At 64.1% G+C, this 18,901-nt stretch overlaps 1 protein-coding gene across 1 annotated transcript; it reads right to left on the bottom strand.

The window, feature by feature from the left end:
* Positions 1–1,763: 1,763 nt before the first annotated feature.
* LOC119564394 (snake venom vascular endothelial growth factor toxin ICPP) lies at positions 1,764–11,639 on the bottom strand. Its single transcript, XM_037884697.2, has 7 exons — positions 11,355–11,639; positions 6,884–6,914; positions 6,278–6,474; positions 4,490–4,569; positions 3,620–3,649; positions 2,938–3,003; positions 1,764–2,463 (listed from the first exon to the last, which is right to left on the bottom strand). The coding sequence occupies exons 1-7, from the start codon at positions 11,415–11,417 to the stop codon at positions 2,427–2,429; spliced, it is 504 nt and encodes a 167-aa protein (XP_037740625.1). The 5' UTR covers positions 11,418–11,639; the 3' UTR covers positions 1,764–2,426.
* Between the last annotated feature and the right edge of the window lie 7,262 nt (positions 11,640–18,901).

The raw sequence follows: 18,901 nt of genomic DNA, 5'->3' as shown, positions 1-18,901 counted from the left end.
AGCTCCATTGGGAGGGAACTTGCAGCAGGGAGAAGTAGAGCTCCGTATGAGAACAAGTGATACAAGCAGTACGTTGATAGAGGTACAGAACCCCGCCCCCCGCTCCGAAGAGTTACCCTAATAAATGAGCATACCCCAAAGCTGGTAACACAGGGGACATTCTGCTCCAGCACGTGACATTCAGGGAGTTGGGGGAGAGCTTTCCCTAGACTCTCAGGCTGAGTGGCTGCAAATGGCTCTGAGGACAAACTGCCCAGCCCTGAGGGGGCAGCAAGATGGCATCACACCGTAGCACCAGGCCTGTGCTGGGGTCAAGCCAGAGCCCACGCCACGGCCTGTACTGCATGGACCACACCTGCCTCCGCCAGCCAAGTCCTGTCCTGTCCTTCGACATCACAAGTAGCGTGTGCTGAGCCAGTAATGGTCGGTACATTTGGGGGGTGCGCGTGTGCATGTCCCTCCGCCTGCATCCCTTTGTGTGGATCAAGTGAGTGTGTCCCTCCATGTCCACGGCCGTTCCTCCTCCATGGCCCTCTGCATGTATTTATCTGTGTGTGTGTGTCTCTCTCTCTTTGTGTATCCACTTGGGTGTCCCGCTCCATCTGTCCCCCTCCATGTGGCCTGGTCTACACTGAAAAATTAGACTGACCTAAATCACTCTGGCCTGTGAAAAATGTCATGCCCTGAGCATCATCGTTAGGGCAATGAACCTCCCGTGTAATAGTGTGGCTAAGCACAGGAAAGGCGTCTTCTAGTGACCTGGCTACAGCGACGCACAAACCCCTTCCGTCAATGCAGGACGTGTCGGCACTGCAAGGCTACCGCGGCAGCCTGGCTGCGGTGCTGTGCAGGCAGCCGCAGCGTGGTGTGCGTGTGTCTGTCCCTCTGTCCGTCCAGGCCTCGGCTGCACCGTTCCAGGCGCCACCCGAAGGAGCCGGGCACTCGTGCCTGCACAGCCCCGGGCACCATTTCAGCTGGGTCAAAATGCCCCAATCATCCCCCTGCCCCCGGAGGCCAGTGTGGTGGGGCAGGGCCACGATCCGCCCCCGCCACTGCTCAGGGGGGAACGTTCTGCAGCTTGCTCTGGCACAGCGCGGCGCAACCCCAGCAGCTCCACCTGGAACAAAGCAGGCAGAGGGGGGACAGGATCCTTCCCCCACCCCCTGCATCCTCCCCCCCTCCCCCCGGAGCGGGTGCAATGGGCCGGTGCTGGGACCAGATCAGCTGTCTGCGCTGCCCCGTCTGTCTGCGTGGGCCAGGCTCAGAGGCTGGCAGGCTGGGCCTGCTGGTTTTCAGGGCAGAGGAGCTGGGTTGGGGGAGACCAGGAAGGGATTGAACCCCAAAGCTGAGGCCATGCTGTGCCCCCTGCAGGGCCCCCCACCAGCACTGAGCCCATCACGCTACGGGAGGGTGACACGGATGACTGTACAGATGGGGGCAGGGTGGTCCCGTGCCATGAGGGGCGTTTAATAAATGCCCTTGGGGTATGAAACCAGGGAACCCACGTCTGGGCCAACACAGCCTAGCAACCCAACCCGGAGTCCCCAACAGCCTCCACCTTCCCCCCCACGACAGAGCAACTACCTCTTCCTCCCCTCGCCCAGCCTGCTGCCAGGGGCTGTGGGTCACACCACCCACCCACAGGGCCCCTGGCATCATGTCACGGGTGTGCTCGTTCTGGGGGTCTCTGGGCTACCCCCCCAGCCCATCATGCACCGGTGGGGCTGGGGCATCAACCAGGCGAGGAGACACTCACGACAGGGCAGGGAGGAGATGGGGTTTATTGTGGGTTCAGTATCTGTGCACGGGTTATACACGAGCTCTCTGCAGCCTAAGAACGGGGGAGGCCAGGCCGGGCGTCGCAGTCCCCCAGATTTCACCGGCTCAGGAGCTGAGCAGACGTGGCCCAGGAACGCGCTGCCCAGAGCATCTCGCTATGGGCGGCTCCTGCGCCCACGCGGGGGGACCTGGCTCCTATCTGGGGGAGGCTCCTGAAGCTGGGGTGGGGGAAGGGGGCTGGCTCCTGGGCTCCCATTGCTGGAAAGGGGGGTGGGACCAAACCCCCATCTACCAACCATCCGCTCCTGGCCCTGGGGCACCTGGCCTGAAGCTCCCTTTGCTAGCAGTTCAGGTCCTCAATTCCCCATCCTGCCTACCCCCCAACGTCAACCTGGGAGCCCCTGGCCACCCTGGGCAGAACTCCCTGAAACAGCAGTCTCTTGAGAGCGAGTCCCCTCCCGCCACTGCCCTAGAGGCATCACCCCTTGCCCCTCTCATGTGGGGGTCACCAGCCTCCCAGCCTGGGCGCTGCATGTGGGCTCGTTCACTGGGTGCTGGAGGTGGTCCCAGCTCCAGTCTGCATTGAGGGCTGCACCCTGTACCCCCACCTGGGCGCAGGACCGGTTCCTTCACCCCGGGCCTCGGCCTCAGCTCCTTGGCTCCCTCTGCAGTGGGGGCTGCCACCTGTGGAGGAAACACACACAATGGCCTCATGCAGCAGACCCGGACCAGTGGGAAGAGGGGAGGGTGGAGCGTGACTAGGACAGGGCCTCCCTGGGGTCCATCACCCCACCACCCGCCCCTGCGCTGTGCCCACCCCCCATTGGAGAAACGGCCCCCCTCTCTCCTGATCCGCTCACCCCGATTCCCAAGCTGGCTGGGACTCACCTGGAGAAGCTGAGAGCCCCAGAGTGCAGGGCCCGGGGAGAGAGGCTGGGCGCCGTGGCTGGTGTCCCCCCGCGCTGGCCAGACTCCGTGGGAGGGAGGGAGAGTGGGCCAGGGCCATGGGGGCTGGAGCCCAACCCCCCTGAGACCACAGCAGTCTCTTCCCCTCCCCCCAACTCCCAGCAGCCTCTGCATTCCAAGGTGCCCCCATCTGCCCACACCATCACCCCCCACACCAGCCCCTGTGTCCCCCATGCCCTGGTGTGTACATACAGAGGGGTGGGGAGGGGCACAGGGCCCGGCTCCCGAGGTCTCCTTCTGGGCCCTCTCTTGCTGTCTCTGGAAGAGGTGGGGGGAGTTACTCTGCATGCCAGGCCCCCTGCCCCACTCTGAGGGCTCCCTTCCCTCACCCCGCATCCTGCAGCTCTGCCATGCCCCCCCCCAGGTTTGGGGCACTAGCCCAGGTGACTTAGGGCCCAGAGGGGGGATGGCACCCTGTACCCCAAACCTACAGATCACGGCACCCACTTGGCACCAGCCAGAGCCCTGAGGTCCCAGACATGGCCCCAGCCCTGCACCAGAGACCCCAGCCATGCTAAAGCGGAGGGTGGGGGGAGGGGATTCCCCCTCCCGGCTATTTCCTGACTTGTGCTCACCCTCCCTCACCGTGTCTGTCCATCTCTCCCCTCCCCCCACTGCGGCTGGGGGTCTCTCCCCCAATTCATCAAATTTTCTAGGGAATCTCCCCATCACCAGAGAGCCCAGTCCCCCCTGCTTCCCTCCCCAGCCCCCCAAGGAACCTGCTGAACCCCCCCTGCTTCCCTACTCAGCCCCCCAATGAACCCCGTCCACCACAGGGAGACCCCCCGTTTCCCTTCCCAACCCTCCCAAGGAACCCCCAGCACCCCAGGGACACCCCCCCCCCGGGGCTCTCCCACCCCAGGCCAGCACCTACCTCTCACTTTTCAATCGTTTCCTCCGAGGCCTGAAAGCAGAGACACGCTGATAAGGGGGATGCGGGGGTTGAGTCCAGCCAGGGACATGTCTCCCTGTGGGGGATGGTGCGCAGGGTATGCAACCCCCACACCCAGGGTCCTGGGGCTGGGACCCCGACTGAGCTCTGGTGGGGCTCAGGGCCAGTCTGGGAACCAACAGCGAGTCCCTGAGGGGGGGGGCTAAATGAACAGGGCAGCTGCCCTCTACACCCACAGGCCACCCTCCCCTGCACTGGCCACGACCCACCCCCAGCACATGCATCGACCCCCTGTCCCTCACACAGGCACTGGCCCCCACTGGCCACGCTATCCCCCCCCCCGACAGAGAATCATAGGAGATCTGGATTGGAAGGGGCCTCAGGAGGTCACCTAGTCCAACCCCCTGCTCAAAGCAGGCACCAGCCACGTGCCTCTACCCCCCCACAAGCTGCACCCCCCCCCGCCATCTACCTGTGTTCCACCTGTGCTTGTACAAGGCTACAGGGCCCCCCCACCTGCACGCGCCGGCCGCGCCCCCCCACCTGCACGCGCCGGCCGCGCCCCCCTCACCTGCACGCGCCGGCCGCGCCCCCCCACCTGCACGCGCCGGCCGCGCCCCCCTCACCTGCACGCGCCAACCGCGCCCCCCTCACCTGCAAGCGCCGGCCGCGCCCCCCCCACCTGCACGCGCCGGCTGCGCCCCCCTCACCTGCACGCGCCGGCCGCGCCCCCCCCATCTGCACGCGCCGGCCGCGACCCACCTCACCTGCACGCGCCGGCCGCGCCCCCCTCACCTGCACGCGCCGGCCGCGCCCCCCCCATCTGCACGCGCCGGCCGCGCCCCCCCTCACCTGCACGCGCAGCGGCTGTGCTCTGTGAACCTCATCTCCTCCTGCTGACTCTTCCCCTGGATCGGGCTGAGGCGGACGACCTGGCGGGAGGATGCAGCTCACTCGTACCCTGTCTCCCAGCCTGCCCCGGGCCGGCGCTCAGCTGCCCGAACTCAGTTCTCCTGGGCAGCGGCAAGGCCAAGTACTGGCCAGGCTGGGGGGCTACCAGGGACAGGGAGCTGGTGGGGGAAGTGCCCCAAGGAGTCTGCCCGCGGCCCCTAGGCCCTACCATAGTACAGAGAATACATACAGTAACTCTGCACTTAAAGTCCTCCCGGTTAACGTTGTTTCATTGCTGATCAGTTAGGGAACAGGCTCGTTTACAGTTGCGCAATGGTCGTTTGGCAGCCGCCTGCGTTGGCCACTGCTTGCAGAAAGAGCGGCCCCTTGGAGCGAGCTGGTGGGGGGCTTGGAACCAGGGTGGGCCAGCAGCCCCCCCATCAGCTCCCCGCTCCCCTATGTTCCCTGTGCGCAATTGCTGGGCAGTTCAGCTGTCCCTCCCCGCGCTGCCGTGTGCTGCTCCTGCCCTGGGCCTGGGAGCCGCTCCGGGAGCCTCCCGCTTGCTGTGCACAGGTGGGGGGAAGAGGGGTACTCATGTCAGGGTGTCCCCCTCCTGTACCCACCTCCATAGAGCGGCGGGTGGTGGGGGGGAAGGGCGGAGGAAGAGACACAACAGGGCTCAGGAGGGAGGGAGCTTGCCGGCAGCAGCTGCTGTCTCAACTTGCTGATCTACTTAAAAGGGCAATGTACTTAGAGTGCGGCCAGCCTCCTTAAAGGGGCAATGCCATCTCTCTCTCTCACGCAGGGTGTCTGTCTCTCTCTGCCATGCCGTCTCCCGCCCCTCCATTCGTGCCCCCTTGTAGCGTGTGAGGCTCCATTAACAACGTGTTAACCCTGGAGGGCTCAGCTGAGTGCTAGTCCATCAGTTAGTGGTAAGCTAAATGCCCAAATAAATGTGCGTTAGTCTCGAAGGTGCCACAAGGACGCCTCATTGTTTTTATTTAGCAGGAAGGCATTCCTGGGAACTATCCCACCCTCTGACTTCAGCACTGCACCCAAGCTTCACAGTCATCCTTGCTGTGTACAGGATTAAATTGTTTGTTTAAAACTTATACTGTGTATATGAGTGTGTGTGTATATATATATAGAGAGAGAGAGAAAGTGTCTTTTTTTCTAGCAAAAAAATTTCCCTGGTACCTAACGCCCCCATTTACGTTAATCCTTATGGGGAAATTGGATTCGCTTAACATCATTTCACTTAAAGTAGCATTTTTCAGGAGCATAACTACAGCGTTAAGCGAGGAGTTACTGTCCCATGCTAGGGCACCAGCAGCCTTTAGAACTCACCGCCACAAGGTCTCAGCCAGGCCAAGAGCCGAGCAGGAGCCAGAGCTGGCCAGACCTGCCTCTGGTCCAGGGAACAGCCGGTTACACTCCACAGGGTCAGAGGGCGAGCCGCCCCCATCCCCACCCTCCATCCCTGGCCAGATTATTCCAGAGTTAACCACCAGGGGGCTCTGTGCACCTTCCCCCAAGGCAGCTGGGACTAGTCACTGCAGGAGGCCGGATACCGGGCTAGATGGGCCTGGCAGAGCCAAGGTCTCCTGTCCTGTCAGCACTGGGCGCCAGCACTCCCCCTGTGGCTGGGGGAGCCATGGCAGGAGCACAGGGGGCCATTTGCCAGCCGCAGCCCTACACAGGACAGGGCCGGAGCCCGGGGGTCCGAGTGCCCCCCACCCCCAGGCCCACCTGCATGGCCACGGGGCGGGTCTCCACAGCGACGCACTCCAGGTCCTCGTCGCCGCAGCAGCCCGCGCAGCGCCGCAGTGGGACACAGGACGGCTTGAACACGTGCTCAGCCTCTTGCGGGAACTCGCCCAGCACGTCCACCAGGGTCTCCAGGGCACGGCAGTAACTGCGGCTCCACACCTCCTCGAAGGGGACCACTGCAGGGAGCGGGGGGCGGGGGGTTACCAACACTGGGCTGCAACTTGGCCTTTCCCCACTGAGCCACAGGACCCCACTCCCACCTCCCACTCACCCTCAGCCCCTCCTCAACCCCCCCCCCCCACTGCCCTGTCCTTCCTCTGCCCCTCCTCAAAACCCCCCACCGCTGCCCTGTCCTCCCCCAACCCCTCCTCAAAACCCCACAGCACTGACCTGTCCTCCTTCAGCCCCCCCACCCTCGACCCTGCGTCCCCTGCCCCTCCCAAAAGCCTTGCACAGCTCTTTCTCCACCGTCCCCTCTGCTGCCCCAGCCTTGCTGCCCCCCCCAGGGCACTCTGAGTGCTGGGGCAGCAGAGCTGGGACCAGGCAGGGAGCCAAGAGCTGCAGCCGAGGGGCTGGGACACTCACCTGCTGCCGTCTGGCCCAGTGAGGGCGCCACCTGCAACACAGAGACCCGTTAGAAACCAGCACCCCAAAGCAGCCCTATTCCTGCCCCTCCCCCAGCCACCCCTAGCTCTGGCCTCCCAGTCACTGCCCCAGCCCCTAGTCCCGTCCCCCCCCCCACATTACAGCCACCCCCAGCTCCAGCCTCCCAGTCACTGCCCCAGCCCCTAGTCCCCCCCCCGCATTAAGTCACCCCCAGCTCCAGCCCCCCAGTCCCTGCCCCTAGCTCCGCCTCACCACAGTGACCCCAGTGCCTGCCCCTCCCTCCCCCCAGTCCCTAGCTCCCCCTCACCACAGTCAGCTCCAGTCCCTCTGTCCCCCTAGCCCCAGCCCCTAGCTTCCCCCAGCAACCCCCAGCTCCAGCCCTCCAGTCCCTGCCCCCCAGTTCCCAGCTTACGCTCACCACAGTGACCCCCAGTCCCTGCCCCTCCCTCCCCCCAGTCCCTAGCTCCCCCTCACCACAGCCACCCCCAGCTCTGGCCCCCCAGTCCCTTCACCTAGCTCACCGCTCACCACAGCCCCCAGCTCTAGCCCAGTGGCTCCCAAACTTTAACAACCCGTGAACCCCTTTCACTAAAAGGTCAAGTCTCACGAACCCCCTCCTAAAAATGCATATCTCCAGGGATTTTCTCCTTTATCATTTATAAATGATAAAAGCCGTGACCTTGGAAATATAAAGTGTGTTTTTATGACATGCTTATTACACACTATTTATTACTAATTCTTATTTATCATGACAGTGTTTTTATTACATTACGAAAATGGCAACACTCTTCCAAGATCTCACGTTTGTAGCTTGTATCACTTTGAGTAAGCCTGTTATAAGCCAAGACTCCTACGAGTCATCAGGGAGTATCAGATGTGAAACAGCAGGAAGGGATTTAAGAAGCCAGCTCAAAGGGTTCCTCCAACACATGCATTCAGGTCCTGAGCAGTCCAGGCAAACAACGCACATTACAACAAAGCTCAAACTTGTTCTTCATAATAATTTTAAAAACAGCAAAAAAATATCCACCTCCCTTTCCATTTCTTATAAGGAGTCTTGAAGTTTAAATCTGCTCTGAGTGATAGAGATGCTTGCTTTGATCTGCTTAGCTCCTGGAAGTCCAGGGGCTCCTTGCTGCTGGCCCCGGGCTGCCCAGGGTCCCTAGGGACAGCTCTGTCTGCTATAAGGGAATTTTTTACCGAGAACCCACTGTAACATTTTGCGAACCCCCAGGAGTTCACGAACCCCAGTTTGGGAACCACTGCTCTGGCCCCTGCCCTTGCCCCACCTTCACCCCCTAGTTATCCCACCTTCTGGCTCTGGAGGGGGGCAAGCAGAGGTCTGCCCCTCTCCATCACTAGATGTTGCCCCAGGGGTCAGAGTTAAGGCTGCTGGTCCCTTAGGTCCCTGTGTCCTGGCTCCTGCCATGGGATGTGGGGGGAAGGGGCATGTATGGCTTCTGCCCCACCCCTCCCGTCTGCAGCCCCAGGCTCTGTCACTAGCAGAGCAAGCTGCAGCTGCAGAGAAGCCCTGGGCGAGGAGACAGGCCAAGGGAGCAGCACCCAGAGGGGTCATGGTGAAAACTTGGGGGCCTGCTGTTCCCAGTCAGCCACCAGAGGGCGCCCCAGCTCCATGAGAGCAGGTGGGTGCCCAGCCTGGGGCCTTGGGGGTCACCCAGAGCAGCGGGAAGACCCTGAAGCTCCTGACTTGGGGCTCTGGGTTCTAACCCCAGACCAGGCGGCCCCAGTTGCCTCTTCCCAGAGGGCCCAATTCCTAAAACCAGGGCTTCCCGGCCTATCCCTCTGTGCCAAAGAGCAGCCGCCTGGGGGGGTGAGGGGGTGGCAGCAACAGATTAGGACAAGAAGTGAGGAAGAATCTGGGGCTTGGGGATTAGCAGAGTGGGAATGGGGCAGATGACTGGGGCTACACCCCACCCTCTCCATCACAAGCACCTCACCCACTCCCCCTCCCCTCACAAACACCCCACCCTCCCACACACACCATCCACTCCCCCTCCCCTCACACCACACAACCCTCCCTATCACAAACACCCCACCCTCCCACACACACCATCCACTCCCCCTCCCCTCACACCACACAACCCTCCCTATCACAAACACCCCACCCTCCCACACACACCATCCACTCCCCCTCCCCTCACATCACACAACCCTCCCTATCACAAACACCCCACCCTCCCACACACACCATCCACTCCCCCTCCCCTCACACCACACAACCCTCCCTATCACAAACACCCCACCCTCCCACACACACCATCCACTCCCCCTCCCCTCACACCACACAACCCTCCCTATCACAAACACCCCACCCTCCGACACACACAATCCATTCCCCCCCAACACCACACCACCCTCCCCCTCCCAAACACCCCACCCGCCCTCCCACACATACAATCTCTTCCCCCTGCCCCCATATCATCCCCCACTCCCCATCCCATCCTCCCAGCCACACCACCCACTCCCCCTCCCCAATACCACCCCTCGCCCCCCACTCATCTCTCCCCCTCACACACGCCCCATCCCACCCGCCCCCCCACACCTTCCCTCGCTCCAAGGGCCAGGGGCTCTTTAATGATCTCAATGTACCAATCTCGTCCCGCCGGGGGGGGGGACACGACTGGCGGCGCTATAACCCAGACCAGTGGCGGGAGGGCGGGAGGTCTGAGTCTCCGAAGCACCCGGTGGCTCGCCGGGGGGAAGGGGACGCGGGTCTAAAGGCAGACGGGCTGCGGTCGGGGGGAGGGGGGCATCTGAGCATCTGCCCCAGAGCCCGGACTCATGGGGGAGGGGGGAGCCGCTCGACTGAACCCGCGGGGCATCGGGCTTCTGGGGGGGGGGCGGGGTATCACACACGTCCCGCACCTCCGGGAGTGGGGGCTCAGGGCCAGCGCCAGGAGCGCAGGGAAGGGGGGACACGGGGGTGCAGTCCGGGCCGGTGTAGCTAGAGCTGGAAGCCCCGCATGAGGCGCATGGGCCCCGCACCCGGGGGAGGGACGCGCCACAAGCAGGGGGGCTGGAGCAGGCTGCGGTGGGGGGGGGGGGGGGGCTGGATCCTGGGCTCTAGAGCTGGCTGTGCGGAGGGGGCTGGATGGGGGCGGCTGGAGCAGGCTGTGGGAACGGGGCTGGATCGGGGCGGGGGGGCTGCAGCAGGCTTTCGGGAGGGGGCTGGAGCAGGCTGCGGGGAGGGGGCTGGATCCTGGGGGTCTGGTGCAGGCTGTTGGGAGGGGGCTGGATGCGGGGCGTCTGGAGCGCAGGCTGTTGGGAGGGGGCTGGATGCGGGGGGTCTGGAGCAGGCTGTGGGGAGGGGGCTGGATGCGGGGCGTCTGGAGCGCAGGCTGTGGGGAGGGGGCTGGATCGGGTGTGGGGGGGGGGGCTGCAGCAGGCTTTCGGGAGGGGGCTGGATCCGGAGCGGCCTGCGGGGAGGGGGCTGGATCCTCGGGGTCTGGTGCAGGCTGTGGGGAGGGGGCTGTATGAGGGGCGTCTGGAGCGCAGGCTGTGGGGAGGGAGCTGGATGCGGGGGGTCTGGAGCAGGCTGTGGGGAGGGGGCTGGATGCGGGGCGTCTGGAGCGCAGGCTGTGGGGAGGGGTCTGGATCGGGTGTGCGGGGGGGCTGCAGCAGGCTTTCGGGAGGGGGCTGGATCCGGAGGGTCTGGAGCAGGCTATGGGGAGGGGGCTGGATCGGGTGGGGGGGGGCTGCAGCAGGCTTTCGGGAGGGGGCTGGAGCAGGCTGCGGGGAGGGGGCTGGATCCTGGGGGTCTGGTGCAGGCTGTGGGGAGGGGGCTGGATGCGGGGCGTCTGGAGCGCAGGCTGTTGGGAGGGGGCTGGATCGGGTGTGTGGGGGGGGCTGCAGCAGGCTTTCGGGAGGGGGCTGGATCCGGAGCGTCTGGAGCGGCCTGCGGGGAGGGCTCCTCTGCCTGCGGGACCGTGTCCCACGGAGCCGGGCTGGGCGCGACCCCCGAGCAAGGCCTGGCTCAGCAGCGCGGCGGGATAATGGCCTCAGGGGCGCCCCCAGGCGGAGGGGCCTTGGCTCCATGTACCCGGGGAACCGCGGCCACTTCACACCGGGTCCGCCCAGTCTCCAGCGGGCTCAGCCCGGCCCGGCTCCGAGCCGGGACCTAGGGGGCTGGGCACCGGCCGCGCCCCCCGCCGCGGGCCAGCAGGTGCCCGGTGAGCAGAGCGCAGCTGGCCAGGCTGGGAAAGGCCAGGGCCGCCCGCTCCCCTCCGACCCAGCCGCTGGCAGGAAGCAGGGGGGAGCCGAGCCGGGCACAAACCGGCCCGGTGCAGGGCGCTGCACCCCAGCTCCGCTATGCAGCCCGGCCGGGCGCGGTGCCTGGCCCGGGGCGCTGGGCACAGGGCTGCGCCGCTCCCGGCGGGCGCCCCGTCCACCCAGGGCAGCAGGCGGGCCGAGCCCTCCCCGCAGCCCTTACCTGGCAGCGGGCTCCCCAACACAGCAGGGCGGCCGCCAGCAGCCACCGGCTTCCCGGCCCCATCCCGGGGGCGGCTGCGGGGGAGCACGGGCAGAGCGCTGTGGCCCGGCCCGGCCCGGAGTTTCTGCCCCCGGGCGCGCAGCGAGCTCCGCCTGCAGCCCGGACCGGAGCCCGGCAGCGTCTGACGCTGGGACTGGGCTGAGCCGCGGGCTCCGGGCTGGGGGGGAGCGATGGGCAGAGACAGGAACCAAGGACGTTCCAGAGGGAGGATCCAGCCCCAGAACCGGACCTGCGCTCCCGCCCCAGCCGCCAGCAAGGGGGAACCGGGGAGGGGTTATTTCCAATATAACCCCCTCATTCCCCCCCCAGCGCCCCATGCATCGCCCCCAGCCCCCCTCCCCCTGCACCACCCGATCCCCCATGCATCACCCCCAGCACCCCATGCATCACCCCAGCACTCCCTCCCCCTGCATCACCCAGCCCCCATGTATAACGCCCAGCGCCCCCTCCTCCTCCATCACCCCAGCCCGCCATGTACCCCCAGCGCCCCCTCTCCCTGCATCACCCAGCCCCCCCATGTACAACCCCCAGCGCCCCCCTCCTTGCAACACCCCCAGCCCCGCCTGCACCACCCCGGCGCTCCCTCCCCCTGCATCACCCAGCCCCCATGTATAACCCCCAGCGCCCCCTTCACTAGGAAGCCCCCTTCCGGAGCCCCTGGAATAGATCCCCAGCTCTCTCTCCCTCCCGCCCCATGCTCCTCCTGCCCGCAGGCCACTCCGGGCCCCCCGCACACAGCCCCGGACCCGCCACCTCCCGATTCCCGGGGAACCTCGTAAAGGGGCAACTGGTGGGGGAGAGAAAGAGCAAAGTTGGTGGCGAGCGAGCGCTGGAAAGTGGGTCCCGCAGGCTGCCCATGGCCCGAGCCAGGGGGTCCCCTGCTGGGGACAGCAGGCCAGGGGCGCTCCCGACCTCTTAAGGTGGCATCTGCTGCCAAGGTGGAGGCAGGGGGTTGGGTGGGGAGCGGCGCAGGGTTTGCCCTCTGCCTCCCCCTCGCCACGCCCAGGTGGGAGCTGGAGGGTCCGTGACTCAGTCAGGGGCTAACAGGGGGTGGGGACGCTTCAGCGAGGCAGGGCAGGGAGCATGTGGGGGGGCTCAGCAGGGTGCAGTCACTGCTTACACCAATGCCCCTGTGCAGGGCTAGGGGGGCGCTGTGCTGCAGGGAGCCCAGTGGGCGTTCAGCAGGGGGCGCTGTAGCAGGGAGCAGGGCAGGGGCTCAGCAGGGGGCGCTGTAGCAGGGAGCCGGGCGGGGGCTCAGCAGGGGGCGCTGTAGCAGGGAGGAGGCGGTGGCTCAGCAGGGGGCGCTGTAGCAGGGAGCAGGGCAGGGGCTCAGCAGGGGGCGCTGTAGCAGGGAGCAGGGCAGGGGCTCAGCAGGGGGCGCTGTAGCAGGGAGCAGGGCAGGGGCTCAGCAGGGGGCGCTGTAGCAGGGAGGAGGCGGGGGCTCAGCAGGGGGCGCTGTAGCAGGGAGCAGGGCAGGGGCTCAGCAGGGGGTGCTGTAGCAGGGAGCAGGGCAGGAGCTCAGCAGGGGGCGCTGTAGCAGGGAGGAGGCGGGGGCTCAGCAGGGGGCGCTGTAGCAGGGAGCAGGGCAGGAGCTCAGCAGGGGGCGCTGTAGCAGGGAGCAGGGCAGGGGCTCAGCAGGGGGCGCTGTAGCAGGGAGCCGGGCGGGGGCTCAGCAGGGGGCGCTGTAGCAGGGAGGAGGCGGGGGCTCAGTAGGGGGCGCTGTAGCAGGGAGGAGGCGGGGGCTCAGCAGGGGGCGCTGTAGCAGGGAGCCGGGCGGGGGCTCAGCAGGGGGCGCTGTAGCAGGGAGGGGGCGGGGGCTCAGCAGGGGGCGCTGTAGCAGGGAGGGGGCGGGGGCTCAGCAGGGGGCGCTGTAGCAGGAAGGGGGGCGGGGGCTCAGCAGGGGGCAGTCAGGGCTGACCCAACGCCCCTGCGCGGCACTAAGGGAGGTGCTGCCATTCATAACCCCTGGGGGTCGGTACGGATCCAGTGGCGCTGAGCGCTGAGGTGACCCACCTCCAGCCAAACCCCAAAGGGGATGACAGGCCGAGTTTCAGTTGGATACGGGCTGGGCCTTTGCTTCCTTTCCCACGCTGTCGCCGGGCTGGGGGGTGTCACAGCCATTGTGTTCCACCTCAGAGGTGGCTGCATTTCCGTGGCAAACGATTGGCTCCCCAGCGCTTCGGTATCCTGGCTCTGCGGTGGTGACTCAGGGCTGGTCTACACTGGCAATGTACAATGCTGCAACTTTCTGGCTCAGGGGTGTGAAAAAACACCCCCCCCCAGCACAGCAAGTGTAAACAGTGCCCCTGTGCTCCCAGCTACACCCCAGCAGTTATTTTACCCTGACACTGCATTACTGCCCTGCCTGGGGTCTGTCTGGGGGCCTTCGGGATGTCTAACGCCCCCAGCCCAGCCCCTGGGAGCGAACAGCTCTTGCTCAGCAGCCGCTGGGATCCTTTTTACTGCTTGGTCGGACGGACGTGGGTGGGATCGTCCCCGCTGCGGCTAATAAACATGGCGGAGCTCCAGCAGAAGTGTGCGCGGGGCCTGCCTCTACGGTGATTAGTTTATATCCTCACTGGGGCCCGTCTACACACAAGAGCTAGTCTGGATCAAGGGGTGAATGTGAAGTGGCAGCAGCCCAAGGGGACTCACAAACTCTAAGGATCGCTGCTGGGAGTTCACCGCCCGCCCCTTTTCCGGGGCAAGGCAGAGTCAGGAATCGAACCCCGAGCTCCGGAGTGCCAGCCCCACCGCCGAACTGCCCTTTCCCCCATGACTGTAGTGAGACGCTTCCTGCCTAGCCTCTCTTGGAAGCTGTGGCTGGTTCCAGGGGTGATGAATCCTGGCCCTGGGGCTGGGGGGAGGGTCTGGGAAGGACGGGAAGGCTGGGGTGTTCGGGGTGGAAATGGGGAGGGGAGGGGTTGCACCTGCAGGGGTGGACTATGAGCCTGGAGAGTGGTTGGTTGCCTGGGGGCAGGGAGAGGGGGGGTGGAGAGCGACTGAGGGGTTGGGTTGGAGGAAGAGTCTGGCTGGGGAGGTGGGGTGGGGTGTGGAGGGGGGCTGCAGTGGGATATGGGGCTGGCAGTGAATGGTTGCCAGACGGGGAATTGAGGAGGTGGGGAGGAGGTGGGGCAGTGGGGCGCTGGGGTGGGGGCTGCGGCGGGCTATGGGGCTGGGAGTGGATGGTTCCCTGAGGCCAGCGGGGGGCTGAGGGGCATTGTGGGGGCTGGGACCTGGGACCTGCAGTCTCTGGCTCACTCAGCGCCCAACCCAGGCTGCAGCTTCTGGGCCGGATCCTGCCCGGCTGCTCCCCAGGACAGAGGCCACCGAACAGGAGGAAGAGCCGAGCCGCAGGCAGCCTGCAGGTGGCCGGGCATGCAGCGTTGCCTCGTTAAGGGCACGATTGCATCAGCAAGCTCAATTCCTGGATGCAGCTGCTGTGACACTTGCTGGGCTCTGGCAGCGCACGGATACAGAGCCGACGCTTGGCAAGGAAACGGCCGAGCTCCTGGGTCATCGCCTGCCGTGTGCAGTGCAGAGAGCCCCAGCGTGAAGATCAACTGCATGTCAGCTCCTGGGATCCCAAGGCACCACAGGCCAATGGACAGGCCATGTTATACGCAGAGCCCCCTCTCCTGGAGCTGAGATGCAGCCACCTCTGGGGTGGGGCGCAGGGGCTGCTCATACATGGACCCCTGGCCCAATGCTGAGATCATAGAATACCAGGGTTGGAAGGGACCTCAGAAGGTATCTAGTCCAACCCCCTGCTCAAAGCAGGACCAATCCCCAATTTTTGCCCCAGATCCCTAAATAGCCCCCTCAAGGATTGAACTCACAACCCTGGGTTTAACAACGCTCGAACCACTGAGCTATCCCCACCCCCCATGCAGGTGCCTCCTTAGATTCCTGGAGTTTAAGGCCAGAAGGGCCCATTAGATCATAGGCTGCCATCCTGTGTAATAATGCAGGGCAACACCGCTCACCCGGCCCCTCTGTCCGTCAGAGCCCAGTCAGTGTGTTTGGCTGAAGCCTCTTCCCCAAAGGGAGCCTTGTCCCACCAGTTAATCCCCCTCCCTGGCGAAGGTTTAGGCCTTATTCCCAGCTAGAAAGTGTCCAGCTACAGCTCCCGGCCATGGGCTCGCTTCCTGCCTGTCTCCGGGAGATTGAAGAGCCTGGTATCACCTGGATGTTCTCCCCTGGAAGGGGGGTAGACACTGGGATTGTCACCCCCAACCTGCAGGCTGAGCTCGGTCTGCCCCACCCTGGCAGCCATTTCTCCAGCCTTTGAATCAGTTTTGAGGCTCTTTTCTGCCCCCTCGACCATTTTTCAACATCCTTTCAACACGTGGCCCCCCAGAGCTGGGTGCAGGATCCGGCATCGGCCTCAGCACTGCCAGGGACAGAGGGAAAAATCCTCTCCCAGCTCTAGCCCCCGGCTCCCCTGTTTATCCAGCCCAGGATCCCGTTAGCCCATCGGAACCCAGTGTCACCCTGGGAGCTCGGGTGTGGCTTGTCCACACTGACCCCTCGATCCTGTCCAGAGCCCGGTTCTCTGGGGTCCTTCCCTGGCTGGAGGTGGGGCCTGCTCTGCGGCCCTTGCTCCTTGACTGTAACTGTGCGGGTGGCTGGATTAGACACGCTCTGTTTGGACGGGCCCAGCTCCCCTCGCGCCCCAGCTCGCGCTGACGGATAATCCTGCCATCAAATGGTAGCCACAGCGATTTTATCTTTACTGCCAGATCATGGGTGAGAACGTCGAAGGGCGTCACGCCCAGAACCGAGCCCAGCAGCTCGTGCTAGAGCTGCCCATTCCGGGATGATTCCCCACGGTCACTTACCCAGCCCTTAATCCCCTCGCTGGTGTTGGCGAGGGCGAAGTGTGCAATCAGGCGGCCGGGCGGCTCTAAGCCAAACGCTGGGCAAAAGTCTAAGTCTGTTATCACATCTAGTTACCTTTATCAAGCAGACACCATCTCCTCAAAGACTGAAATCAGCTTCGTCTGACGAGCCCTATGTTCCAGCAAGCTAACTTTGGGTGGGAAGCAGGGGCTGTGTATAAAGGGATCTCTCACCTGGCGCTGAGATGCAGCTGCCTCTGGGTGAGACATGGGAACTGTTTGTACAGGAATCTCTCACCCAGCGCTGAGAGGCAGCCACCTCTGGGGTGAGACGTGGGAGCTGTTTGTACAGGAATCCCTCACCCAGAGCTGAGAGGCAGCCACCTCTGGGGTGAGACGTGGGAGCTGTTTGTACAGGAATCTCTCACCCAGCGCTGAGAGGCAGCCACCTCTGGGATGAGACGTGGGAACTGTTTGTACAGGAATCTCTCACCCAGCGCTGAGAGGCAGCCACCTCTGGGATGAGACGTGGGAGCTGTTTGTACAGGAATCTCTCACCCAGCGCTGAGAGGCAGCCACCTCTGGGGTGAGACGTGGGAGCTGTTTGTACAGGAATCTCTCACCCAGCGCTGAGAGGCAGCCACCTCTGGGGTGAGACGTGGGAGCTGTTTGTACAGGAATCTCTCACCCAGCGCTGAGAGGCAGCCACCTCTGGGGTGAGACGTGGGAGCTGTTTGTACAGGAATCTCTCACCCAGCGCTGAGAGGCAGCCACCTCTGGGATGAGACGTGGGAGCTGTTCATACAGGAATCCCTCACCCAGCGCTGAGAGGCAGCCACCTCTGGGGTGAGACGTGGGAACTGTTTGTACAGGAATCTCTCACCCAGCGCTGAGAGGCAGCCACCTCTGGGGTGAGACGTGGGAGCTGTTTGTACAGGAATCCCTCACCCAGCGCTGAGAGGCAGCCACCTCTGGAATGAGACGTGGGAGCTGTTTGTACAGGAATCTCTAACCCAGCGCTGAGAGGCAGCCACCTCTGGGGTGAGGCGTGGGAGCTGTTTGTACAGGAATCCCTCACCCAGCGCTGAGAGGCAGCCACCTCTGGGATGAGACGTGGGAGCTGTTTGTACAGGAATCCCTCACCCAGCGCTGAGAGGCAGCCACCTCTGGGGTGAGACATGGGAGCTGTTTGTACAGGAATCCCTCACCCAGCGCTGAGAGGCAGCCACCTCTGGGGTGAGACGTGGGAACTGTTTGTACAGGAATCTCTCACCCAGCGCTGAGAGGCAGCCACCTCTGGGGTGAGACGTGGGAGCTGTTTGTACAGGAATCCCTCACCCAGAGCTGAGAGGCAGCCACCTCTGGGGTGAGACGTGGGAGCTGTTTGTACAGGAATCCTTCACCCAGAGCTGAGAGGCAGCCACCTCTGGGGTGAGACGTGGGAGCTGTTCGTACAGGAATCCCTCACCCAGCGCTGAGAAGCAGCCACCTCTGGGATGAGACGTGGGAGCTGTTCGTACAGGAATCCCTCACCCAGCGCTGAGAGGCAGCCACCTCTGGGATGAGACGTGGGAGCTGTTCGTACAGGAATCCCTCACCCAGCGCTGAGAGGCAGCCACCTCTGGGGTGAGACGTGGGAGCTGTTTGTACAGGAATCCCTCACCCAGCGCTGAGAGGCAGCCACCTCTGGGGTGAGACGTGGGAGCTGTTTGTACAGGAATCCCTCACCCAGCGCTGAGAGGCAGCCACCTCTGGGGTGAGACGTGGGAGCTGTTTGTACAGGGATTCCTCACCCAGCGCTGAGAGGCAGCCACCTCTGGGATGAGACGTGGGAGCTGTTTGTACAGGAATCCCTCACCCAGCGCTGAGAGGCAGCCACCTCTGGGGTGAGACGTGGGAGCTGTTTGTACAGGAATCTCTCACCCGGCGCTGAGATGCAGCCACCTTTGGGGTGGGGCAGAGGGATGTTTAACAGCTGCACAATTGCATTGCACAACAGGCTAGGAAGGGAAGGGAAATCCTGTACCCAAATGACATGCAGTGGGGAGTTGACGGGGGAGTGTGCCACGCTGGAATAGGGCCAGGGCCTGAGGGGCTCAGTGCTGTCCTTCCACTGGGCTCAGTTTGGCTCTGTGTAGGGGCCCTTTGCAGTGAGAGGCCCTTAGCTCTTGCTGGGAGGGTGGCACGACCCAGCCACATGGCTCACATCCCAGGATGCCCTTGCTTGATACCATCGCAGCTGGCATGCTCGGCACAAGTCCCCTGTGTCCATCACCACTCGCTGCCCTGGCCTCTCAGAACTGCACCTGCTCTGCCTACTGGCATCGCCAGAGCAAGTAGGCGAGACAGTTACTGAGGGGTTACATCCCCCCCTCACAGTCCAAAATCTTGGGCACCAGGTGCTTGTGCCAGTCACTGCCCAGGCCAAGGGCGATGCTAGTTACCAGGCAGTGCGGCCAGAGCTCCCAGGGCTTCAGGGCCCAGCCCCATTTGATGAGATCTGGAGGGGTCTGTGGACTAGGCAAGGCAGCCCTGGTCCACCTAGGACTCCTGGGTTCTCAAGGTTCTGGCACTGCCATGGGCCAAGGTTTACCAAAATGGCCACTGGTTTGGGGAGCCCCATTGACCCCCTCCTCACCTCACCTC

Source organism: Chelonia mydas, chromosome 23 (assembly GCF_015237465.2).
Source record: "Chelonia mydas isolate rCheMyd1 chromosome 23, rCheMyd1.pri.v2, whole genome shotgun sequence".
Lineage (NCBI taxonomy): Eukaryota > Metazoa > Chordata > Testudines > Cheloniidae > Chelonia > Chelonia mydas.
This window is presented reverse-complemented; position numbering and strand designations above follow the sequence as displayed.

Coding starts and splice junctions, on each gene's coding strand:
- LOC119564394 (XM_037884697.2), bottom strand. CDS start 11,417: ATGGGGCCGGGAAGCCGGTGGCTGCTGGCGGCCGCCCTGCTGTGTTGG. Junction 6,475..6,883: donor ACTGGGCCAGACGGCAGCAG/GTGAGTGTCCCA, acceptor CGCTCCCTGCAG/TGGTCCCCTTCGAGGAGGTG. Junction 4,570..6,277: donor CCCGCCCCGTGGCCATGCAG/GTGGGCCTGGGG, acceptor TCCTCCCGCCAG/GTCGTCCGCCTCAGCCCGAT.